Genomic DNA, 26,262 nt, shown 5'->3' on the forward strand with positions numbered 1-26,262 from the left:
TAGGGCTGCAGGTAAGGGCGTAGGCTGAAAGCAGACAGATAGGAGTTGTGAAAGGGATCAGAAAGGGGCCTCAGTTTGCTCTGTCTGGGTGTCATTTTGCTATCTTGTTTCTTTCTTTCTGGTTTTCTTTCTTTCGGTAGGTGTCCGATCGAATTCACAGGAGACCGGTGTCAGCATTTCGCAATGGTCAGCTTCTCCAGTATGTCTCTTTCTACTTCTCTCTCTCCCTGGTTATTGTAGCTCTGTGTCATGTCCTTAAAGCAGGTTCTTCTGTTCTCCAACAGCCCTCTTCCAGTCTTGTGCACTCCCAGCTCTGCTTGACCCTTGAGAGGAGCTGTGATCGTTGCCAAGAGGAGAACCTGGGCTGTTGCTGTCTTCCCATTTATTAGAATGATTTCTGATTGAATTTAAAGTTGCTTGCTCTTTTCATGCAAAACACAACTGAGGCACGAGGTTATTGTGGTGTGCTGTGTGAGAACAGTCTTGTGTGATAAACTGTATCTGCTGGCACTGCTGTCTCAACACAGACTGTGGTGCAGTGCAAGAGATCTGTGTTTTTCCTACGACTCTTGCAGTTTGGGTGTGTGAGTCTCTCTGTACCAACTGCAGAAAACACAATGAGGGCAGTACTGAAATTTCCCCTGTGCTGAGGATGTGTTTTTTGTTTCCAGAAGTTAAACTGAGCATTAAATGCTGTTCAAATGAGATTGTAAGAGGATGGCCCCAGGTAGGGCAGAACATAGGATGCATGCCTGGAGTACGAAAGACCATGTTGGACACTGCCATGGTCTCAGGGCTTCCTCCCTGCGATGCCATGCAGCATATGGACAAAATCTGCTGATTAGGCGTCTCCAACCATATCCATCCTGGACACAGAGATGTTCCCATCTCTCCTCGTGGGTTGGACAGCCGTGCATGTGGGGCGGTGTCTAACTACAGTGACTGATCCCTTAACTTCGTATGCAGTGAATGTAAGTACCCTACAAGCCTTCCCAGTGTCTAGCTCTCAGTTCTTATGTTCTCTGCGTCTCCAGAGATGCCTCGCTTGTTCATTTTGTTCACTGCAGATAGTTTTTGACAGATTGATATTCAGACTGTGTCCCAGCACTAGAGGGGTCCTTGTGTGAGTAAGGTCTGACCTGAAATGTGATTCAGGGCTGAGCCTGCAGTTACAGCAGTGTGACCTCTGTGTACACCCTGTCTCTGTGCTAGCCATTGGGACCACAACAAATGGTGGTTTTAAAGAGAGGCTTTTTGAAAAAAGCCACAGAAGAGGCCTTAATTAGTGGGAACCAGAGGAAGAAAGACCTCTCCATGATATCTCCTTGATTGTCAGTATTGCCTCTGTTACCTCTCCTTAAGAAATCCTGCAGTCCTTGTCCTGAACTGGCAGTAGCAGGAGTCTCATTAGCACATACTAATAGTTGGCTAGGGCTTGCATTAAGCTCTTCTACAGAGTATACAGGCAAGACATTAATGGGCTTTGAAGCCCTTGGGACAGCTTGATTTTTTACATTGCCTTTTGTTCCAGATTAACTTCCAAAGTTGAAACCTCCATTGGTTTATTTTTTTCAGATAAAATATCTAAGTAAGGCTTTTTTTTTTTTTTTTTTTTTTTTTTCAATGACTCACCAAAAATTCTGTTTTCATATTTAACCCGATACAAAAGAGTTTCTTTTCCACTTTGGATCCCATAGTGTCAGGGACCCCAGCTGCAGACAATATCAGGACACTCACCTGCTGAATCTGATTTGTAGGGTGCTTCATGAGGTGATGTCCCACACAGTTAGGTGTTACCGCTACTGTGCTGCAAAAACAAAATGGGTGAACACGAGTTCTATGTCAGAAAAGTGCTTTTTCAGAACATTAATAGCGATAGGAAACAGCATGCATTTTAACCCCAGCCTGCAGAATCCAGATTTTTATGGGAATGAGAGATTTGTTTAAGTTTTATTTATATGTTAGAGGAACAGTGCCAGCTTTAAAACTGACACATGTACATTTTCTTACCTCTATTCTTTTTTAACCACAGGATAGTAAGTTAAAAACAGTTTAACAATCCAGCTTGCCTGTCTGAACTTGGATAAAAATCATCTAAGATGATTCATATGTGTTTATAGCTGTTTTCACTTTCAGGTCACAGTTGGGTAATATACGTAGCAGCTATACTGCAGCAAAGAATGCACTGAACTTGCCATTCTTCCAATTAGGAAAGGCATTTCACTTGAGTCTGGGTTGTGTGAGTGCTTACTTTCTACTTCAAACAATAATTAGGGCACAGTAGAAGTTGCTGTTGCTCTCTAATTCGCTCTGTTCTTCGTCCCATATGGGTTCTGACAGGTCAAAATTTGAAATGCTTTGAATGGAGTTCAGTCATTTCCATTAGAAATAAAAGAGCTCTGACCTGATTGTTGTTTTGAGAACACTGCCAGCACTTGACAGATACTTAAATAGTAAGTAATGACACCTACTCCAGTGTTGTATTGAATATATTTGGAGCGTTTTAGGTTTTCAGGCCTAGATGGAAGGGTCCTGCCTCTTTAACTTAAACATTAAATAACACACATTCTGTAGGTATATCCCAAATCTGTGACAGAGCCTCTGCAAAGTAACCTGCATTTAATACCCGGTTCTGAAACAATGAGGCGGACACTTAGCTGCATTTGGGCTAGAGCAGGAGATGCTTGCCATCTTAGCAGCATCGTGCTGGATGTTGTGCATCTTCCTTCTGGGTGCAGCTTCCTGTCTCACCAGTTTGAACCCTTAGTCAGATTTTGCACAGGAAAAAAAACAAAATGTTGTCCAGTGGTTCTCATTGTCTGCTTGGAAGTTTGCTTTGAAGGTTTCTTTTCCCCTGATTATCAGAAATTCCTGCTGAATTACTGTAGTTACAAAGATGAAAGTTGTATTTAGATTGGTTTTCTTGCGTGTGACAATTCTGTGTTGCTATTAAAAGCACAAGACCAAGTGCCCACTGCCAGACACATTCTGTGCATGTACCCCAGTGTTTGAAAATGTTCAAGATGGTCTTTTTTCCTATGTTGTGCTCACACTATTGCTATTTTCTAATAGATTGGTACAGAGGAACTCACTGTGAATTGTATTATTGGGATATCTTGGAGACATCCCACTCTGTCCTGAGTCAGCCCTTATTTGACTGAATAGCATTTACCCTTGGTAGGAATTTGCAACAGCTGAAGTCAAATGATAATCTCAGTGGTTGGTTCCTATCTGCTTGTAAGGAGTGTACATTTCATTTTGCTTGCATTGTCATGCAAATATACCAGGAAATGTGTGGAGATTCTACAGGGAAAAAAAAAAAAAAGAGAATTATGCTAGAGCAGCTACTTATCTGCACAAATGGATGCATTGTGCAAACAGACAACACTGTCCTGGCCCAGCAAGGAGGCATTTCTGAGCAGAGCTGTGGTACCCGACTGTGACACATCTCGCAGCCTGCCGGTGTCGGTTGCTGTCTCCCTGATGATCTGCTTCAGCAAGACTCATACCTTAGGAGCTGTAAGCAGACACCTTTGTTGTGTGGAGCAGTGGCTGAGCACACGCAGACAGCTGATTACCAGCGGATGGGCAGTGACCTGCTAAGCTGCACCAGCACAGATATAGGTGTTCCAGACACTGACACTTAGTATCACACATCTAGTAAGCCTGGGCAAAGACTTAGAAGGAGACTCAAAAGGTTTATCTTGTTTATCATAGGTCAGGTTTACGGCAGTATGACAGATGGCTTTGTCACTCTGTGATTCTGTCACAGAAAACCCACCAGAAGATACAAGGGAAGAGGAATGTCAAAATAATTGCGCATTCACTAAGATGAAAAAAGGTGAAAGGTGCATACGTGAGAAGAAGATAATTGCCCTGATGCTGCCTGAAGTCTGCTTAGACCCCTTATGCTTACATGAAATTCCACTGATCTCAATGGGTCTCTGCACTCTCCTCCATCCACGTATATGAAACTGACAGATCAGGGTTGGAGAATCATGTAAGGCTTTAAGTAGCCTTAGAGAGGCTATAAAATATAACCGAGGGACATTAAAGAAATATTTAATTTTGGCTGAAGAGGAATTAATTGCTGTGGACAAACCAGACAGTGACAGTCTGCAATTGCTCCACAAGAGAGGAGTGCCCTGGTAAACGAGAACACAGAGAATTATTTCCATGGATTCTGAGTCACTAAATCATCTTACTGAGATATTTTTCACATCAAATTTGGCGTATTTCTGTCTCCACACAGTTATAGTTTCAGATATAATTAATGTAGTGCATTGTACATGTGGTGTACGCATACAGATGTTCTGTGAAGTCATACCACAGGCTAGTTTCAGGAGTTAGATCTTGTACTTGTGGTTTATCTCTGATGAAACTACAGAGCTGAGAGCCCGTAACTCCAGAATGTGTCCTAAACCAGAAATCCTCCCTGACCCTGCCACTGGGATTGCAGGGGAAGAGGAATCAGCCTTACCAGTAGCCCAAGCTCACGTCATGAATTCTTCTTCTGACCCCTCTTTCTTCATGCCCCCCCTGTTTGCAACAACAATGAAGCCAGACCCTCATTATTTTTTCAGTGAGTTTTCAGATGTCTTTGTTAGAGGTTAGAATCTAATTCTGTGCTCTGGGCTACCTTTCTGGTATACCTTTATATACCTGCTGGCACTCAAGAGTGTGGATATAGCTAATTTAACAGCAGTGCTGGCATCGGGATGAGAGTCCCATCCTTTAGAGGAGCTGAGGGTGGTGAGCATGAATTCATAGCTTTAGCTGTCAGAGGTCTCTCCCAGAGCCTTGAGTGCAGGAGGAGCTGCATGAGAGATCACACGTGTCTTTGTGTGGCTGTCCTTGCACTAGTGAAAGTGAAATTTCAGATCATGCTGTTCAACCACAGCCTTAGCGAATCCATATCACTAGTAACCAGGGACTGTTTCGCAACTTCAGTGGTTGCAAAATCTATTCTGAGTTTAACAGCTCTGAGCTTGGGACCAGAATTCTGCTTTCACATGTGACTGTCCAGCGTCTGCTGACACCAGAGCAGAGCCTGAAGCCTGTGGGCATTCCATGCAAGGGGATTCTTTCCTTGGACAGTAGCTGGGTTTGCATGGAACTGTGATTTCCCTGTAATGGGACACCTATAAAAATGGCTCCTCTCTGTCCTCACTTTTATTTTAGAGGACCATATTACTTTAGGGACAGTACGAAAATACTGCTGTTTGTCCCTGTTTCATTTTTTAAGCAATTAGGTACGCATATTTTTCCACTTCTTTCTTGCTGGTGTTCTTCAGCACACAGCTTCCCTGGAAGAAAAAACAAGCGATGTTGGAGCGTTCTCACCCTGGCAGTACACTTGCTTAGTAGAACCTTTTGATCTGCTTAGAATCCCTTCTTTTTCACTTCTCTTACTTTGCAATCTCATCTCCCAGAGGACCTCCTGGGGTTGTGGTCTTTGCCTTTGCAGGCAGATCTTCATCTCTGTTTGCCCACGTGGGTGAAAAGTTCAGTAACACCACAAGAAAGGTCAGGACGTCTCTGATGTGAGGCTTTCCAGCGCATTCTGGAGACTCACCGAATTGACCACACTCTCCTGGGCCCAGCTTCATAGGCACAACTGTATCGTGCAGCAATTTCCAGAAGATAGCAGCTTGTCTGAAGTCATCCTTTCATTTCAGAAATGTGCTTTATTTTTAAAGTGGTGCTGACAACAGAATTTCATATCTGCCTGTTGTACATCAGACCAAGACTAGTTTAGCTTTGTCTTCTACAAAAGCTTTTCAGGCCTTTGTGAAACCCTGCTGATGTTTAATAGTAAATTAGCAGGCCGTGCTCTGGCTGGTTGTAAAGGTCTTGTAAAACACATTGGCAGCTATTTTATTTCTGAAGGCACAGAGATACTGAAAGTTAAACACTGTTAATGCCAGCACTTCTCCTAAGTCTTCACATTTGGATTTTTTCCATCTGAGATTTATGGAATAATTTTAAAATTTGGGATGTAGTTTAATATCTGTGCCAATCTCTTGTCTGTAGAATCTAAAATTAAATCTTAATGTTGCTATTTATTCATTTCCCAAAGTCATTGTCACTGATCAATAGGAGAAATGCCCTACCATTCACACATTTAGTGAAATACTTTCATTTTCTATTTTCCGTTTTTTCTAATTAAAGCTGAAGTCTGTAGCCTGCCAGTAAACATCCTAGAACAGAGCTGATATCCTTATCTGATGTAATCTAGCATGTTCTCCACTTTTATCCCATATTTCCATATTGGTTTCTTTACCATTTGATTTTAATTCATAGTTGGAGTCTTCGTACTAGCTTGCTAGGGAAGTGCAGAGCAGCATTTTCTGCTACTCCCTGGGAGAACAGGGCTTCCTAAGAGGAGTAAGACACTGCACTTGCTGCATGGCACTCAGTGTAGTCATCTGGAACTACACATGAGAAGAGCTTGATCTGAGAAGTCAGTGTCTTGCAGATGCAGACTATCTGTCGTGTCTGCTTGCAGTGAGCACTGATAGGAAGATCATCCTGAGTGCCCAGCTTTATGTGTCTCCTAGGCTGCCTAACTGTAGCCATCAGAGTTTAGTGTACCTCCTGATCATTTTTCTGTGTGTCAGGACATTCCCTTACAGGCATTACAGATTCCTACCAAGAATAGCTGACAAAAATGGGCATTTCCAAGATGAGAACCACTGTATGTTCTTAACCATGCACTGCAGTGTCTCTGGGTATGATTCGTGTAACGATCTCAGCAGCACAATTTCTATGCTATCATGAAATATTTCCTGCAGATCAGACATCTGAGCCTTCCCTCCAGTCATTCTTACGAGGAAGTTAATTTCATAGACCACTTCCATCCAGAAAACCATAACTGTTTCTAGTTGCAGTGTCTGGATCAGGCTGTCTTCTCCCCACTGTCTCCTTTGTAAGTTTCTCAGCTTACTCCTCACATCGCCACCTCACACAGACGTGGTGTCTCTTGGAGTAGATGGATGAACACCCCGCTTTGCACTCTTCTGGGACTAATGGAAGGTGTAGACCTGAATTTCAGCTTCTCTCTTCATTCATGCAGCAACAGTTTTGTACCTGCTGATTGCAATATGAGAATGATAATCAGGAGAACACTTCCTTCTTTTTTTAACCTACCTTTCTGTTTCCTACTTAATCTCTCACTCATCTGAACCCTAAAACAGTATGAAGCAATATTTCTAATTCCAGAAACATTCCTCAGCTTCCCTTTAATAACATGATAGCTTCAGACCACTTAATTACAGTGTAATTACTACTCTGTGGTGTGGCTGGCTAATAACAGGGTGTTTGTGGTTTATCGTAACAGGATTATTCCCCTTCCCTGGACTGCAGTACAGGTTACCCTTGGGGATCTCCTAAAGTTAATTACTTGCTAATCCACAGAAGCTTGTCGGTACACTATTGTTACATATCTGGACTCCTGAGGCCACCCAGTCATTTTTATTCAAACAGCATTGGACAAACTAAATGGCTGTAAGGTTCATGGAAGGTTCATTGACTACTCAGAGAGCTCATGCAATGTCCAGCCCTTAAATCATGTGCAGTGCCCTTGGTTCCCAGCATCATGGCACTGCTCCCATGTGTATCCTGGAGGAAGCCTAGGCCAAGATACAGGAAACAGTGGGCAAGGTGGAGGTGGGTTGATGGAAGGACTTGATGATCTTAGAGGTCTTTTCCAACCTTAATGATTCTGTGATTCAATGATTCTCTTGTCAGTGCAGTTTATTAGTAGTAATCTTTCTGGTCCTCAGAAGTTACTCCACTTTGTTTCATGCCCTGAGCATGCTATGTGACTCAGAGAGCTCAGAGAGCTTGGGTTTGGGGGGTTTGGGATGGAATGACGTGTATGATAGCTAGAGATCTTAACCAAATTCTTAAGCAACCAGAAGTTCACGTAGGCACAGCCATTTGCTAAGTCTTTTATCTTTCTTAATCATTCTATAAATCTACAATTCAGTGACACCCATCTTGTCTTGAATTCTTACTCATGTAAAGATATTTTATTTTAAAAGGTTTTTTCTGTTGATCATTTGAAGGAGATGAAACACGCTCTAGAACATAACATAGTCACAAAGTCTCCACGCATCAGGTAGTCTTCTGCCCAACAAGAAAAAATCAATAGGTCCATAACATACTTGTCCTACTTAGAGCACCTAAATCCAACTGGATTTTTGCTTTTGGTCCACTTCAGCTGAATTTTATTCCCTGGAGGAATCCAGTACAAGATCCGTGCATCACCTGGATGCTCAGTAAGCTCTGCTTGGAACAGCTGAGTGGTACCGGTCTGGGATGGGATCCAATCTTAATCCCACACAGATGTGCTGAAGCTGAAATGAAAAGCATGAAAATGAAGCATTTTTGTCATCTTTCATGTATTTTCCCTTTTTCCCATCTTCAGTTCTCCCATGCTTGCTGCTTTTCTCTGTTGGATGGCCTTCTCTCATGTTTACAGCAGTTTGGTATTAGAATATTTCCAGACTACTAGTCTGGTCTCCCTTGGGATCAACACAGAAGAGTCTAGTATAGCTTATAGGCACAAGCAATAACACAAATACTGCAAAGTAATGCATTTAAGGGGCGACTAGATACTCTTTCCTTTACACTAACGGCTGCTTGAGGAAGAATGGATTCTATCTCAAGCTCAACAAATCCAGAAAGCTTCAACAGGTATAAATGTGACACGATTTTTCAATAAACTTGTCCTTGTTTCAGATGGTTTGGGAAATCTCAGGTGAGGGTGCTCAGCCATAGCTACTTGTCATTGGCCTTGGAGTTGTTTGGAGTTCAGATAGAAGGTTGATGATACGAGAAAAATAATATGTAGAGCTGAGTGCTGTCCCACAGGAATTGATTTGTGTGCTAGCCTCTGGCTATATATTGATTCCACTGGAGCTTGTCCTGAGGGCCTTGGAGTTCTAGCATGCATTAGTCTGTCTGCATAGATGGGATTCATTTGATTACAGCTATCCCAGAGGCAGCTCCCAAGCCTGGAATGCAACACACTTCCCCACTGCCAATACCTCTACAAGCATGGAGTGGCCAGACAGCCAGAGTGTGTGAGATGCAGGCTGATCAGATTGTTGGAGGACACGGTGCAGGTGCTGCACACCATGTTGAGCACCTTCTCCACCTGGCAGCAAATACGACTCAAAGCTTTTAAAGATACATTGCTTTCCCCGATCAATCTCTTAAAAAAAGGAGAAGAAATCCTTCAAACATAGAATGCTATCAGAAATACTTTTTTGCTCCAGACCAAAATAAATTGTTGTCTCTAGGAGAAATTTTGTTTTCTCAAACATGCTTGTTACCTGGAGATCCATTATTAATCTATCACCTGCTGTGTGGTGCGCTGTGTTCATGAAGATGATATCCCTCTGCTCAGTGCAGAAGCATCACCTTTTATTCGTAGAGATGAGGTCTCCTCATTTGCTTCAGGGCAGTAGCCAGTTGAATAATTTTGAACAGTCTGTTCTTAACAGAAGAGGCAAACCTTTCAAATCCCAGAGAACTCTTACAGTGTTTCCTCTGAGTGTCTTTCCTCCATTGCTGTCCCAGCAGAAGGCCTTACGTGCCTCATGGCCACTTTGAGGAGCTCCTGAGCAGGGAAAGGAGTGAGTGCCTCCCTTCTGGATTCAGTTATGGGTGATACAGAAGCAATGCCTGTAGCTGCAACAGGCTGACACATCACCTTGCTTGTAATATCTTGTTGTGCTGGAACTGTTTTTTTTTTTGCATAGCTTTGTTAACAGAGGAGCAGCTTAGAAAAAATGATACGATGGAAATTTTAGTAGCACCTAATATGGCTCCAATAATCCCTTTGCTTTTGAAGCAAGTTGGCTTCTTATCCATGGGAATTTTCTTCTGGAAGTCTGAAAGCACAGCCTGGTCAATTCGCAGATCAGAAGAGAGGCTGAGTTTTTAGAAGTCCACTGTCTGCCTGAACAGTGGCATCTAAGCAGCACTGAGGGAGGAACAGTCAGCACATGAGAGACTGAGAAAGTCTGAAGTGTTGAGTAGCTGTGTACTTGAGATGCAGGGGCACAAGCAGATTCAAAGCCACTCTTAGGTTTGCAGGTAGAAGCAGGTATGTGCTTTCCAGCTGCTGCAGAGCTGCATAGTTTCTCTGCTGCCCAGGGAACCTGTAGGTAAGATCCAACACATGAGCTGGCTGTGTCTGCTCTGTGGGACTGGGGAGCCCTGAGAACCTGCAGTTCTACTGTAGGGTGCACCACAGGAAGGCTCAAGTTCTGTTTGCACTAACAAAAAACCGTGAGAATGTTCTAAATTGCATCCATTTGTAGCTGTATATACGAGAGCAGATCTGTCAGGAAGGAGCAAATGTTTAGGGAGTATACTGCCAAGAGCATACCAACCGTATAGATATTTGGATGAAATTTAATGTATCTCTATCTGCAGTTGTCACGGTGTCAGGTAAAACAGGTTGCATGATGGTAACATGCTCTAGAAAAATGCCAAGGTTAGCAGTGAAAACCGGAAGGCATAGAACAGGTGTAAGGTGTCCAGTTCTCTGCTGTCCACCACATTGAGTCCGCGCTCCTGCAGCCCACAGGACGTGACTGTGAAATGCATGGTAGAGTTCTCCATTCGTTTTGCGCAAACGTGAGATGTGAAGCAGAGATCAGCCTGGTTTTGTGGCCTTTAAGTTATACCAAATTTTATTAAAGAATCTTCAAAATCCCCTTAAAAAAAAAAATCAAAACAAACAAACAAACAAAACTACCCAACCAACAAACATCAGCACCGATTTGAAGAGAAGAACCTGCTTTAGCTGAAAAGTGTTTACGTGTTCCGTAATGATTAGTGCTAATTTCCCTCCCGCACACTCAAGTTTTGAGCAGCATTGAAATAGCAAACCAATCTTCATGTGCAGCAAACAGCAATTCGTGTGGAAAATGTAACAAATCAATCTGGACATCTCCGAGCTGAAAATAATCTTGTCCGTATGGTGATTTGGAACAGAAGAGCTCACTTTTATGTGCAATGATGAGTATGGAGAGCTTTAATATTTATGTGGAAAAAAATTGTCTTTAAGTGAGGCTGGTACCAGGAAAATTAACGAAATTCAAGAATGGATTTTTTTTTCAGAAAAAAAAAAAAAAAAAAAAAGTTGCCTGTTCTGGACAACGGCACTGTTGATTCATTAGACAAAGCCTGCTCTGCATAGCAGTGTGTCTGCAAGATGAGCTGCAGTCGCAATTGTAACCAATTTGAATCTGAAAGCAGATGCTCCAGTTTGTGCTTTTTCTTTCTCTTTTTTTGGCATGCTTGTCGTTTCTAAAAATGCAGAACCACAGCAGAAGTGAAATTTGGAAGATCACAGACTCGAGGGAAGCTTCCAGTGCAATTTGCACTTTTAGATCTGCAAGGGATTCATTACCTTTGCCAGGGCAACTAATCACTTGCAGTATCAGTGGTACAGCTGCAAATCCGTGCTGCTAAGAGCAGTGCTTCACCATGCACATGCCCGCAGGAGGTGAGCAGGCCGTGCTGCCAGATGACATTGTGCATCCAAGACCAGACCTGAGGTCATGGGCAGGAGAGCTGTGCTTGCAGGCCCTGTGCAAGCGCCTGCACGTGTCTGCTGAGCGCACTGCTTTGTGCGCAGCCCCGGGCACAGGGGCACATGTTGCCTGTAGAATGCGAATGAATGGTTATCAGGTTCACACGGTCGCTATGTGTTTTGGCCTGTCTGGAGTCAGGAGTTGTTTCAGAACAAGTGTACCTTTTTTTTTTTTTCTTTTTTTTTTTTTTTCCCTGCCTAACCTGTAAATTCCACATCGGGTACTAACAAACATGGCTCATCTCAAAAGAATTCATAATCAACTAAAAGAATTCATAATTAACTTCCACTGCAATTTGTTTGGGTCTTCCTTTACATAAGATATAAGCTCTGGTGGGAATTTAAAATGCTCTGAAGCATACACTGTGTTCTGTGTAACTGCTGCTGAGCCTACAGAGACGCTAACTGCTGTAACTGCACAGTGTGTTTGTGTATGAGAGATCTCTGACAGACCTGTTTTTCTTTTTCTCTTTCTCTTCCTTGTCTTCTTTCTGCATTGGCAGAGCATCTTGGATTTGAATTAAAGGGTATGGAACAACCATTCATTTATTAATCAGAAGCCATTAAGAGCTGCCCACATTATATTTATGGCTTTAATGGGATGATTAAAAAATCAGCTGTTCTGTTCTTTTCCCTGGCACCAAGACAGATGTTTGGATTAAAAACCAAAACAAAGTAAAAATGCAAAGTCAAAATGTAAAATGATAAAAACGCAGGTGTATTTTTAGCAGCACTTTTTTCTTTGTTCCGAGCAGCAGCCAGGTGCGTGTGGCACGACTGAGATGTTCCAAACCATGGTCTCCTCATTCGACACGCTTCTGTGCCTTTAACCAAAAGGCAAGAGTTTGTGTCAGTCCTAAAGGCTGCCAGCAGGCACCACTTGGGGACAGGCAGGGGAAGGCGAGTTTTAGGAAGTTTTAGGGCTTTTGCAGCGCTGCCGTTCTGTGCGCTAACATCCACTGTGTCCTATGAAGGGCCAGGAGGGGTTTTACCTCCTCCCAAAGGCCATCTGCTGCCTTCTGTTCCTGACAGGAAGAAACTGACCCATGGAATGTGACGGGAGGTGAGCTCCTCTAGAAGACACTGAGCCCGGGGAAGTCAGTGTGATGCTGAGCTGGTGGCAAGCTAAAGCATGGAAAAACACTGGCTTACAGCCTCTTGGAAACAGGCGACTGCCTGCTCCTACCCAATTGCTCACAGTCATAGTGTTTTTCCTCCTTTCTCCTAACTCTGTTTTCAGACGTGTATCAAATCTCTCTGGAGTAAGCACCTGGAAAATCAAATCCCTGTGTTAGGTTTCCCTGGGTGCGCAGACGAGTGTGGGAGGGGTTGCTCACCAAGAACAGAGAGGTTTGTCTTTATCACTTAGCTTAAAAAAATTGGCCCAGCAATGCCATCTGGAGCAGATCTTCTCATAAAGATACTTCAATTCAATTTGCTAGAGACATGGGGACACCAATATTTCACTTTCGGATGCTAAATTGGCTTCTTGGGGCCCTGAGCCGGAGGGCCGTGCACAAGCTGAAGCTGGAGAAGTTGGTCTCTGCTGGCTTTTGCATGCCTTTCCCCCAGGGCTCGTGTGTATCGCCAGCAGCTTGTTCCTGCAGCAGAAAATGAATGCATTTTGTGGTTTCAGAGAAAGTGGTGCTGCTAATACTAATACACTTAAACAAATGTTAAAATTAAGGATTTTTGACATCCCTTTTTTGTTGACTTTTGTCCTTTTCCTCATCCATTCTCAATGTCATCACAGAACCGCACACATCCCGTTCCCAGTCTGCAGTCGTCTCTTCTCTGCCATTCGTCTCTCACTCTCATGCGTTGCTGTGAACCCATGGCTGGACTGTGATTCTGTCGACATTATGTGACACAACATGGTTTGTTCGTAGTGTTTGCTGCTGTAGAGTGACAATGCTGCTGATGAAGATGTGGCATTTTAGAGCACGCAGACACAAATGGACAAGTCCTGCTCCAGGATCTTACCTTCCCAAACACAGAATTGCAGAAAGCATTCTCCTATTTTCTGTGTCTTTGTCGAGATGATTTTATGCAGCACGAAGATACTATTTTACCAAGCATCAACTGTAATGAGATGTTAGGAGCTGAGCTAAATCACTGACAGCAGGTCATTTAATTTTTCATTTTTGCAGTAGTGATGCACAGCCTCCAGCTTCACTGCTTCACACAGCAGAGCTGTCAGCTCGGGGAAGAGCACCTGAGTCTGCATTTCTGATGAACTGAATTATTCCCCTTACAATGCAGGTGGGAGTTCAGGAGAGCCAGACGTATAGAGTTCTGTGCCCACATGACTGCCTGAACAGAGGCCAGGGTTTGAGCCTTGGATGAAATTTTTTTTAGGTAGCTAACAGGCTAAAACACTTCATGGTTTTGATGGCTTTGCTCTCTTTGTCCCTCTCCCTTCCGTAATTCAAACAGAAGGATTTAAACTTGAAAAAAAAAAGTCTTTATGGCAAGAGAAGTAGCTGGTAAAGAGGCTTTGAAAATAATTGGCTCCACGGATTGATCTATGGTGAAAAATGTCCTTCTTCCCCCCTGTTTGTGGTAATTGGTGAAGAAATACAGTTGGGTAGCAGCTAAATTCTTGCCCAGTGCCATCTGTACCCAGGACATGACCCTATCTGGTTCTGATGCTGATAAAATCTCTGAGGTTCCTGTCTGAAGGAAATAGCTGTCCAGCTATAAGCCAGGTCCCAGACCTGGGCAAGAGCAAGAAAACTTGTCTGCCATGGTTGCTGATGCCTGGAACAGGAAGGACCTCCCTGGTAGGAGCAGGTCCTGCACCGTCTGCGCTCCAGCCTGAGGCAGTGCAGGTGGCTGCTGCAACTGCTGCAGCCCAGTTAGCTGCAGTCAAACAAGCTGTGTTCTGTCGTTGTGGCTCACGCCGGCTGCGGAGATGGAGTCTGGGGTCTGGCTGCCCACGTCCCTGGTGCATGGGGGGACGTGCTTCTGGGCGAGCTCCACCAGCACTCAGAGAGCCTGATCAAGCCAAAGGCCAGGGCACAGGCAAGAAGGGTGTACATTTATTCCTTTAAACTCTAGCTTTGCAAAAGAGGCATGAAGCAAGCCCTCCTAATGATATTTTGCATCCTCATGTCAGGATGGTTATTTGCAGCCCCTGGTTTAGCAGTTCTTCCTTCATTTCCATTTTGAGTGCTAGACAAAGATACGCATTTTTCTCAGCACTTTTTTATTTTATTTTATTTTATTTTATTTTATTTTATTTTATTTTATTTTGTTTTGTTTTATTTCCAAAAAGCACTTTCCTTTCTAAATTGGAAATTTGAGATTAGTCGAAATATTTCTTTATCTGGAATACTTTGTTACTTATCCAATGGTCTTTTTCTGGAGTCTGGCCCTCCTTCTAGTTGATGCTAGCACCTGAAACCAGACCTGTTTCTCTTCTAGTTTTACATCTCATAGTTTTTGTAGCTCACGTATTCCACTGAAAGTATCTAGTGTGTGCCAGTGGAACACGCCAAGCACAGCAACCATGGCACAAGTTTTATTGCCTGATCAACATGGTAAAAAGAAAAATTCAGTGAATATTAGAGAAGACACAAGGCCCGGAGACTTTACAATTAACACATAGTATGGAGACACAAGCACATTGGCTGTAGGTGCTAAAATACAAGGCTCACGGCAGCTGTGGACTAGATCCTTCTCTTAGTCATTCACCAGACTGCCATTGCTAGTCTCAGTGAAGGTAGCTGGATTTTCTGAGAAGAACATCTGCTTTGGAGTAGCCATAGCCATGCAATTGCTGCCTAGGTGTGGTTCAGTCACACAGCAGGTGATATCCTGCCATTTCCTTGGAGCTTTGATTAACTGGAATGAATTACCTGCCTTTTAGCACGGTCTGGGTTCTGATGCAAATGACTGACTTTCCTGGTTTGAAAGGCAGTCCGTGACAAATAGCAGAATCTGAAAGAAGCAGCAGCGTACTGCTTGAATTTTGTGTGTGCATCTGGGCTACCCAGTGCAATGGAATTAATCATTTCCTAGGGCTTCATTAAAAATCCACAACTGCAGTTGGTTACTGTATTTTAATTACTCCACTTCCTTTTCTTTGTCTAACATGCTATCACTTTTCCATCTTCGTTCTGCTTTTTGACTCCTTTAGGATGTCCCTCCCAGCACCTGCATGCTTTGGGGCTGTTGCTCGGTGGTTGCAGCGCACTGCCGAACTCCGGAGCATGCAGCAGCTGTGAGGAAAAGGCATTCTGAGTCTGTCAGAGCAGAGAGCTGTGAGGAGAGCATCACAGGGATGTTTGGTACGTGGTGGCTGGGGGACGCTCGAGGGCTTCCTTCTTTGATACCAAGCTACTGAGAAAAGGCGATCTGCTGGAAAGGAAAGGAAACTCACGGGGCTCTCTGAGATTAGTCACCGAGTTACACTGTGGGAAAAGAAGAGAAAGCCAGAAGCGTGCCTGAGAAGGGCTGAGCTACTGAGGGCAAGGGTTGAGCTACGGAGAGACAAAAGGATTGAGGAGCTCTTGAGGGGTGAGCAAGGCTGGGCCAGCTGGCCTCAGGTTTGGGCAGCAGATCAGTAGGAGGTGTGGCTCTCCATCTCACCCTCATGCAGTGCTGGGTCCTGTGCAGACAGGTGCGTTGTGGTGCTGGAGCCTGATTGCAACTGATTTCTTTCTCTCCATTTGCAGAGGCAGAGGAGCTCTACCAGAAAAGAGTTCTAACCATCACAGGAATCTGTGTTGCCTTGCTTGTGGTGGGCATCGTCTGTGTGGTAGCTTACTGTAAAACCAAGTGAGTATGTGTGGTTAACAAACAATAACCGGTGAGAGATCTCTGAGTGGCAGTGATTGTGTGTCATGCTTTCATGGTGTTCACCCAAATGCTGTTTTAAGGAGATGCTGTGCTGTGGTATTCCCAGCAAAGTCTCTGAAGGAGGCCGATGAAGTCATCAACCATCCTGTGTGAGCAGGAAGTTTCCCACTTCTTTATCGCCTGAATCAGTATCATGTATCCAAGCCAGGTGATGGCACGGGCTGGGAGAAGCTGTCCCCTGAGCCAACAGAAGCACAGTGGGGTAATGCCCAGGAGCTATGGGCTCACTTGTTTACAGTTCTGGAACTTCCAAAGCAATGATGATTGAGCAAGAGGCTTGGGGACCTCGTTCATGGCCAGCCTCCCCTGATCGGACAGCACCCTTCTACCCATGTGCCCCTCACCTGTGTTTGGAATGTCCAACTATTACCCAGGACACAGGAAGCCTTGTGAAGTTGATGTCCTCCCAGGGAGGCTTTCCTGTATTGTGCTTAATGCAGGACAGGAGCCTTGCCACCAAGGGCAAGCCAGGAGTGGTTCTCCTTTCTCTTCTCCCCACTTCTCTCCTCGGTGCCTAGCCCCACGCTCCCCCTGCCTCCACTGCATTGTCCTGGGGCTTGTCTTGCTTGTCTTGAAGACCATTGGACCCAACTATGTGAATTGCCTATAGCAGAAAACATTCACATTTCTTTGGAAAGGCAGCATAAGTGGCTAATGTTGAATGTCTTGCTTCCTCCTGTTCACAGCTGTCCACAAACATCGTCAAAACATGAAAAGCGTCTGAAAGATGAATGAAAACCTGGTTGCTACCTCCTTTATCATCTGCTTCCTCCAGAGACACTTGGGCCTCATGAGAGAAATCCTCCTAATTTACTTTTTTCCTTTCCTTTTTAAAGGAAGCAAAGAAAACAGATGCATAATCATTTACGACAGAACATGTGTCATGCCCATCAGAACAGGAGCCTTGCAAATGGGCCAAGCCATCCGCGTTTGGATCCAGAGGAAATCCAAATGGCTGATGTAAGACCTTTCATAAGACCCTGTATTTTATTGAGTGCTCATTGTCTGTCAGGGATTTGATGTGGATTTGCATGCTTGCACCTGTCTGTGCCTGTGCATGAGAAGCAAAATACAACTTGAACAAAAGCACGAAATTCTGCATAGAAACCTTTCCCGAAACAAAATCTAGAGGGAATTGTGATTCTACTTTGATACACTGAGCATGAGGTTAGGGCACTCAGGACAGGTGTGATCCTGGTGTCCTCCCTGGAAGGCATTCCCAATGTTTCCTGCTTATTACACTGTCCTGTCGAGCTTCATTTCGTGGCACAATAAATAGGGTTAGCACAGCAGAGGCTCAGCCACCACGGTGACTGTCTCACCCATGGTGGTGATCTGAACAGCTCCACGTCTGTCCACCTGCGCGGCCCAGCTGCTCCTTTGCAAGGTGGGACAACCCAGTGGGGTGCCAGTGTCGCTCTATCGAGACCCGTCTGAGTATTTAGGATTGGATCCAGGAAAGCCGTTCAGCCGCTCCTGAGATGTGAGAATCCCATTGAGCTCTGTGTTCCTCTTCTCAACATGCTTAAGTGCCTTGCTAGGACTAAAACATTGAACGGGATCAGAAAAAGGGAGAGGGAAGGCAGACCTGAAGCTGAAGGTGTATTCTTCCAGGATGAGGGTTTGCAGTTTCCCAGCTTCTGAATATTTGCTTTGGAAACTTCCTTTTGCCTTCTCTTAGTGTTTTCTGTGTGCAGAGGTTCATGTGCCATGCACAGGGGGGCACTGATTGCTGATAGAAGGCACAATCGTAGAATCACAGATTAGGGTTGGCAGGGTTGTCCTGCTGTGAGTAGGAACACCTCCACTAGCTCAGGCTGCCCAGGATCCCACCCAGCCTGGTTTAACTGCTGCCAGGGATGGAGCATCCACAACTTCCCTGGGCAGTGTGTGCCAAGGCCTCACCGCTTCTGAGTAAAGAACATCTTCATATGTCTAAGCTAAATCTCCCCTCTTTACAAACCATTACCCTGTGTCCTATCACTGCATGCCCTTGTAGAATCAGCGTCCTGAATGAGGTACAAGCTCTCCTGGATCACTCTTGTGATGCTGACATTTAGCTAAGCGGATAGTTGGCCATGAAGGATGAGGGCAAGGAAAATTTAAAGAATCACAGCCACGTGAACCTGAAATACTGTCTCCCCCAGAGGCTTAGTCTCTCTGTGGAAAGCATGGCTGACCCTGCTTACTGTTAGGTGAAGGGATATTTCAGCATAAATATTTGTATTACACTTGGTATGTCAGTAGGACTTGTGTCTGTGACAGATTGCATGCGGTTGCCTTGTTGCTGGCACTCTGTCAGGTGCACAACCTCCTGCAAACAGATGGATTTCTGCTCAGCAGCATCAGCTGTATGTGCTCCCACAGCAATCTGGGGAAACCCTCGGCTCTTTGTAACCCTCTGCAGCCCCTGTATCGTAGCTCCTTTCCAGTGTCCAAAGTGCAGAGGCAGAGGGGAGGGCACTGCATGACATTTTTCAGTTTCCTTGTCGCCTCCCGTGGGGCACGGAGCTGCAGAGTTCACTCAGTCCTCTGGTGATTTCACTAGAAGCGATCCAGCCAGCAGAACTTGGCTGTGGCAGTGCTGGCAAGCTATTGGCTGATCTATGTGGTTCTTCGTATTTTACAGTATATTTCTAAGAATGTTTCTGCCACTGAACACATCATCCGGAGGGAAACAGAGACAACTTTTTCAGGAAGTCACTCCTGCTCACCGTCACATCACTGCTCCACAGCCACTCCAACATCCAGCCAGAGGTGATGTATGCCATTGAACTGCTGCTTGCCTTAGGATGCTGTGAGATTCAAAGCCAGTAGAAGGGTTTCCTTTCACCTCTCTCTCTGATTTTACTTGATGTTTGGCATCACACCATCATACAGGCCATGCCAGTGCTTGCAGATCAGATTGTGTTGCTGGCATAACCAATTAGTGAGAGGTGCAGAAAGGTGTGGAAAGGTGTGATGCTTGATCTGCAGCAAAGAGCCAGCAGGAGTGCATAGCACTGAAATAGCTGGGAAGTAGGAGGAAATGAAGTAGTGCTTTCACGCCTTGCACAAGCTCAGTCAAATAGGAGGATGCATCTAGGAATGGTTTTGCAAGTTGTGATTGCAATTACACTGCATGCCTGTGTTAATTCGTTAAGTATGCACAGGTTATTAATATAATGTTTGAGATATTTAGCATCTGTTTGCCTTGTGCAAGGCAGAACATGACAAACATCACCATTCTTTAAAATTTATTTATTTTGCCTAGTTCTGCAAAGCTGAAAATGAAGTTTTCACCAGAAAACAAAACAAAACAAAACAAACAAACAAACAAAAAAACCCACTGATTTTTCACATTCTAAAACAGCCATCCTGGGGGACAGCAGCAGCCTGGCTCAGAGGCCAAAGTTCTCACTGGATTTGAGTGCATTTGTATTGCAGATGGAACTTCTCCATTTTTGTGGTGCCCAGAAAAGTCCTTCAAATGCTCTAAGAAAGCCCTGTACTGTTTGAAGCTTGGTTGCTCAGGTTCTCCATCTTGCATTGCTCTTGTGCTTCCTCCAGTAAGCAGCAGTGTTACCCCATGAGAGTGCCTGCTTTTGAGAAATGACTGTGAGTGCAGGGGGGTCCTATCTACCTCCTGTCAGTGGTCACACTGGATCCGCTGCATGGGCTTTGTCAAGCAAAAGATGTCGGGGCTTAGTTACTATTAGCCGGGGCTGTTTGTATCCATCTGTCCAGGAAGCAGACAGTCCTTCCAGGTAAAGCTCAAAGATGTGTCCCAGCAGATTTCTTCCAGGTTCAAGCACTCATTAGGTAGTGGAACAACTTCAGATATCAAACTTGGGTTTTCAGGTAAATTCCTCCCCAGATTCCAACTGACTTGACCTACAGTGAGCAGAGAGGGAGCCAAGAATGACTTTTTGGGCTGGAAATGCCTGCCTTTAGCCAGGGAAATCTTACCCTTGGTGGGCAGATGGTGTCTTTTCCAGGCTCTTTTTTTTGAATTTTTACACTTCATTCCAAGCCTTGCTAGGTGTGTGCAGGCTTGAGCAATGTGTACAGAGGCTCCTTTTCCTGCAGAGCTGCACCTTGATGGCATTACAGTCTGACTTCAAAGTCCTCAGACCCCATGGCCACCTCTGGGCACATCTGAAGATGCAAATTTGTGTCTGAAGGGCAGCGTTAATACATGCCAGGTGTGGGAAGCACCTACCTTGCACAGCCTCTGGTCCTGGCTACCTGCCATATGAATTTTCGTGAGTCAAGTGCAGCAGCAAGCAGGTGTTTCTTGAAGTCATGCCAGAGGCAAACTGCTGGCAGAATCAGGTTCCATTTTACTTGATCAGCTCATACTCTAATGAGGATGCTTTTTGAAGTTATAAATTAATGTCATGGTTGCAACCAAGCATGTGCCCAGAGCCATCAATAATTAACACGTTCTTGGGAAGTTTTAATGAGGCCTCTGTAAACCCCCACGCCAAACCCTCTGCCAGCACAGCTCCATCTGGTGCCATCTGGGAGTTCAGAGCTGTTGCTCCTGTGGGTTGTGTGTTTGTGCCACAGGAGAGCAGTCGGCCTGGTGGTGTGGGTACAGGACTCCATGCTCTCCCATTGTGTGGGATGTCATCTCTACACCAAGCCAAGTGCAGGGATACCTCCAAGTGCTGCCCAGCAGTACCCAGCACAGTGTAGCTTTTGTCTAGCTCCTTGAGCATGTGTTGCTGCCAAAGCCTTTTATAAATGAATGGTAATGCTTCTCTGTGTTGGTTACAATATAATTCTGAGCCTTTTCTTCTGACACTGTTCTGGTAGCATTTCAGAAGGATCTGTTTCTTGGCAGTGTGTGCAGTGGCATTTTTGAAGGTCCTCTGCAGACCTTTTTTGGCAAGGCCGGTGCATCACTCTGCACCAAAATAAAGCAGAATTGCCCAGGCCACCCTGCAGACGCCATCCTACCCTGTCCCCAGCTGCCAGGAGGTGATGCACTAAATACCCCGTGTGCACTGGGCAGCCTTGCTGTCCTCTAGTCATACCTCCAGGAAACAGTAAGGAAAGGCATATCAAAATTGGGCCTCCCTGATCCAATGCAGTGAGACAGAGAAAGGAGACATCAGTTCAGGGTGAGATCTGTGGCTGTGTGTGGCTTTTTGGAGAAGGCGCTGGCCTTCCCCAAGGGATTCCTTGTTCACTGTCCCTGTGGGCTTTGATTCACAGACATGAAAGCCACACCTGGAGCCTGGAGCGGACGGAGAGCCTGACTTCCGATTCCCAGTCCGGGATCATGCTGTCCTCGGTGGGAACCAGTAAATGCAACAGCCCTGCCTGCGTGGAGGCGCGGGCCCGCCGCGGGGCTGCCTTCTGCATTGAGGACTCGCGGCGGCCCACAGCGCAGTACCGTGACTCGGTGGACTCACTGCGGGACTCACCGCACAGCGAGAGGTCAGAGCCCATGCAGCCCTGTCCCTCTGTGCCAGGCACAAAGCTCCTGTGGTAGTGCAGGAGAAACCCTCCAAGAAGCCACGGCCCCAGGAGGCCGCTTTGGTAGGGCAGCACTGTGCTTTGCATAGGTGCCCTCCTAAGCAGGAGGCCATGTAGGTTTCGTGCACAGGTTTGGGAGCAGCTGAAAATATCTTGTTACAGCTGGTGAATTAAATCTGGCTGAGCTACCGGGTGGTGAGTACAGCCGAGGCCCTGGCAGAGGGGGAGGCAAATAGCTGGGACACAGCTCAAGCCGAGGCTGAGCCTCATCGTGATCCTTAGGGTGAGGAGCAAGTCCTCCAATACCTCTGGGTGGGATGGGGAACAGACATGCTGCTTGTCTGCAGCCTGGGGATGGGTTCAGTGTGACTCAGATCTGGGACACTGTCAGCCAGTGGCAGCTGTTCTCTTCGTGGGCCTGGCTCCTGCTGTTGCAGAAGCACATCTCCATGGTGCTGCAACCTGGGTGGCCATCCAACCAGTTCCAGGCATTTCCCCTCAAAACGGTGGGACTGGACTGGTCCAGCGAAGGCAAGCTGTTCTCTTGTTTCTTTTCCTGGTCCGTTTAGATGGCCTGCAGACATCATAGACTTCATGAGACATGAGGAGGGATAGGGAAACCCAGGGAGTGGGAGCAGGCTGAAATGAGTGGAGACAACGCACACTGGCTTTACTGAGTGAAAAACAAAACCGCTACTTAGAAGGAGGTGATGCCAAAGGAAAGCCTATACAGAGAGGGGCCAGACCACTGAGCCACCGTGCTCATGTAAGTAGTGTAGATGAAGGCTTGTAGAGGCCTTTTGTATGGAAGATTTTTGCAAAGTTAGGTGAAGCAGTACCCAGACTTCAGCATGTGAAGACCTCTCGGGGCCCTTCCCTGGGTAAGCGTGACAGTTGCAGAGGGAGCAGAAGGCAACGTGGGCAACCAGTGGGTGGGAATTGTGATGTCCTGGGTAAGGCTCAGTCCTGATGGCCGTGCTGGGCTCGCCCCGAGCCCCCCCAGGCTGTGGGCTGCTCAGTGTCCAATGGAGCTGTTCCTTTCTCAGGTACGTGTCGGCCCTGACCACACCAGCACGCCTGTCGCCCGTCGACTTCCACTACTCGATGGCGGCGCAGGTGCCCACCTTCGAGATCACCTCCCCCAACTCCGCGCACGCCGTCTCCCTGCCGCCAGCAGCCCCCATCAGCTTCCGCGTGGAGGAGCAGCAGCCCCTGCTGCGGCGGTACCAACTGCCCTTCCAGGACACGCAGCGCTACGACAGCTACTACCAAAGGAAGACCTACCTGAACGACAGCATGGGGAGCCTGCCCTCCAGCCCCTTCCGCATCACGGAGGACGACGAGTACGAGACGACGCAGGAGTACGTCACAGCGCTAGAGCAGCCAAAGAAAACAGCCAGCAGCAACAGGCGGTGGAAAAAGTCCAAACTGAACGGGCACGTCCCCCACAGAGCCAGAGCTGTCCGGGACTCCTTCTCCTTCAGCAGCGCCTCTTACAGCGAGTCTGATGAGGAGCTGGTGGCCGAGAGCACGCCCTTCCTAAGCACTCAGAACAATGAGGCGACAAACACAGAGTCGCCGCCGCTCCACCGGCCGGGCGACAGCCGGACTCAGCACCCGTACAGCCGGCACAGCGCCCACGGGGGCAGCGGGCGCAGCAGCCTGGCGCACACGACGCCCAAACGAGAGCCCGACCCCCTCTAGGCGCCCGGCAGACGCACCGCACAGGGGAGGCGGCGGAGGGAGGCGGAACAAACACGAGACAAAAATAAATATTTTTATTTTATATAAAAGAGAAAAAAAAATATAACAAATAAAATGTTTTATTTTCATTTTAGCAAAGTTGTCTTATAATAGCTAACGGCGATGACTTTTTTATAGGGAATCTCTATTTATATGTAATGTCTTGATTTACAGCTTCCGAGAAAAAAAAAAAAAAAGTAAAAAAAAAAAGAAGAAACGAAAACAAACAATAAAGTTAAAAAAAAAAAAGGTGGGCCAATTTTTGACTACTTAAAAATAGAAACTAAAACTATCGTGGTGCCTTTTGCTGTATGCTAGTGCTGGGATTCATGCCGAGGATTCTGTTTCAGTAGCATTTTTAAGATCATAGATTTTTGTTTGGGAGACGACCTGTCACAAGGGTGCTCTTCCGTCGGAAGAAAACAGCCTCGCCACTCTGCCCCGTACCCTGCTATTAACGATCTTGTTCTTTAAGGTATTGTTTAACACACACCAAGGACATGAGTGGGAGCATTTCCATTACCATGTCTGATGGGGATCTGTCTTGCCCTGTAAAATACTTGTATTTTTGCTTAAATCGGGAGAAAAAGAAATCCAACAGCACCATCCCGAAATGCAGAAACGATGTGTCTTTTGCCGCACAGGTAGGAGGAGAAAATGAAACCGTGCAGCAGCAGCCCTTAACAAATAGCTCTCAATCTTTGGCTCTTTCCCGTGGGTCCAAAGTAGGGTTGGCACAGGTCGGTAGTCCAATGCGTGGGACGTTTGTGTGACTGCGGCGAGGCGCAGCCCCGTTCCGTACGGCTCGGCCCGCATCGCCGCGCCTGCCCTGGTGGATGGGCGGCAGCGCAGCGCACGGCGGTTCCGGTGCCGCCCAGGACCCGGTGCCGTGCTGCCCGCGGTGTCCCCATGGCCACGGTGCGGCGGTGGCCACGGTGCTGTGCGAGCTGCAGTGCTCCATGCGCTGTGCTTGGAGCCACGCCTGGGAGCCGCTGGCCGTGCTGTCCTGGTGCCTGGCTCTGGCCCCGCTTGCAGACGCTCGGAAGGGCAGCGGCCCCCTGGGGGCAGCCCAGCAAGGGGGTTCCTCTGTACCGCCGTGCCGTGCGTCGTGAAGGCGGTTGTTACCGTCACATCTTGCTCTTGGCGACAGACGTCGCGTTTCCAAACCCGGAGCAGCTCTGCCCGTTGGCTCTGTGGTGCAAAGAGACAGTCCTGTGTGTCCGGTGGCAGAGCATCCCCGTGGAGGTGCCCCTCTCTCCTCAGTTCTCTGCAGCAAACCTGTTTACATTGTAGCCTGACTTTTTTCTTTTTATATTTTTACTTCTGCATGTCCTTTGCATTTCAGATACTGTAGATTGGATGCATGGTGAAGCTGTGACTGAGAAGATAATACAACAATTGACAGTGTATTTCATTTAACTTTTAGCAATAAAGTAACTAAACCCTCTATTCCTCACCCATGATGGGATCAGATAGAAAACTCTGCTAATTTGTCATAAGATGATTGTCAAAGTTTGCTCTGGATTGTCTGAATGTCAGAACTCTAGACTGTTTAACACTTGAACATTTTTTATATTATAAATAAAATAAGAAATAACAATCTGTGGGCGGCATTGATCTAAGGCAATCTGGGGGCAGTGGGGGACTGTAGCAAGGGCCACGCACAGAACCCAGCTGCTGGGGCAGGCAGGAACCCCTGTCCAACCCCTATTCAGGTGTCTTCACCTGCAGACCGGGGGGTTCGTGCTGTGCTCCCATCCACAACCACATTTCTTCTTTAGATCTTGCAGGGCAAGGCTGGCTGGCTAGCTCCCACACAGGGCAACCCCAGGGAATACGGTGTGTTCATGGGAAGCACAATTCCTGAGGTCGTATCAGCCCGACAGGAGCGGGCAGAGAGCTCCTGACCCCATCCCAGGCATGGGGGATGCCCCAGGGGGAGGACCCCCGTGGAAAGCAGCCACAAAAAAGGGATAGGTGGGTTCTTTAGGGGGAGGTGTGTTACTGCCCCATTTTTTCAGGCCTCTGTGATGCTCAGTACCTATCAGAAGCTCTGAGCCATGGCAGACTCACGATTTCTTGCAGTGATTTCTTGCTCAGTGTGCCCCTTGCTTCCGTAATCGTGTTCTATATTTGGAGGCAGTTACGCTACCTCAATTTTCTCTCCTATTGCCTCTGAAGGAAGCCTGCATCTCTCTCCTTTATCCCTCGCTGCTCTATTATTAGAGCCCTCATCTCCAGCCACGTGTACTGCTAGGGTTTAGCCATAAATATTTTAGAGCAATTTTCACAGGTGGGGGGAGCCACTGGCACGTCCTGCCAGCGCTGCTCCGCATGCACGATGCTGCCTCTCCCAGAGGGTGGAACTGCTTTGCAGATGCAGATGGGGTGACGCAGGCAGCAGAGGAACGTGGGGCCTTAGCTTTGGGATTGCAGAGCCTCTGGGCAAAGCCGTTGGCAGTGTGCCCTCTGGTAGGTAAGATGCTCAGCACAACGTAAAGGCATACACACTTGTGTATCAGGACAGTCATCAAGCACAGGTAAAACTCCTGGGCTGAGGGCTCTTCACCCCAGGG

The 26,262-nt window shown here is 46.5% G+C and overlaps 1 protein-coding gene across 1 annotated transcript in view; it reads left to right on the forward strand.

The window, feature by feature from the left end:
• The window catches only part of NRG2 (neuregulin 2), a gene marked incomplete at both ends in the record, with an annotated part of 152,375 nt that extends 128,728 nt beyond the window's left edge, over positions 1-23,647 (forward strand). The window contains 7 exons of the mRNA XM_079542186.1: positions 141-199; positions 12,118-12,141; positions 16,294-16,396; positions 17,314-17,437; positions 19,107-19,234; positions 21,680-21,904; positions 22,990-23,647. Coding sequence (XP_079398312.1) covers positions 141-199; positions 12,118-12,141; positions 16,294-16,396; positions 17,314-17,437; positions 19,107-19,234; positions 21,680-21,904; positions 22,990-23,647 — 1,321 coding nt within the window. The remainder of the gene's footprint in view (positions 1-140; positions 200-12,117; positions 12,142-16,293; positions 16,397-17,313; positions 17,438-19,106; positions 19,235-21,679; positions 21,905-22,989) is intronic.
• Positions 23,648-26,262: the final 2,615 nt, after the last annotated feature.

This window comes from Tetrao urogallus, assembly GCF_951394365.1.
Source record: "Tetrao urogallus genome assembly, chromosome: 14".
NCBI lineage: Eukaryota > Metazoa > Chordata > Aves > Galliformes > Phasianidae > Tetrao > Tetrao urogallus.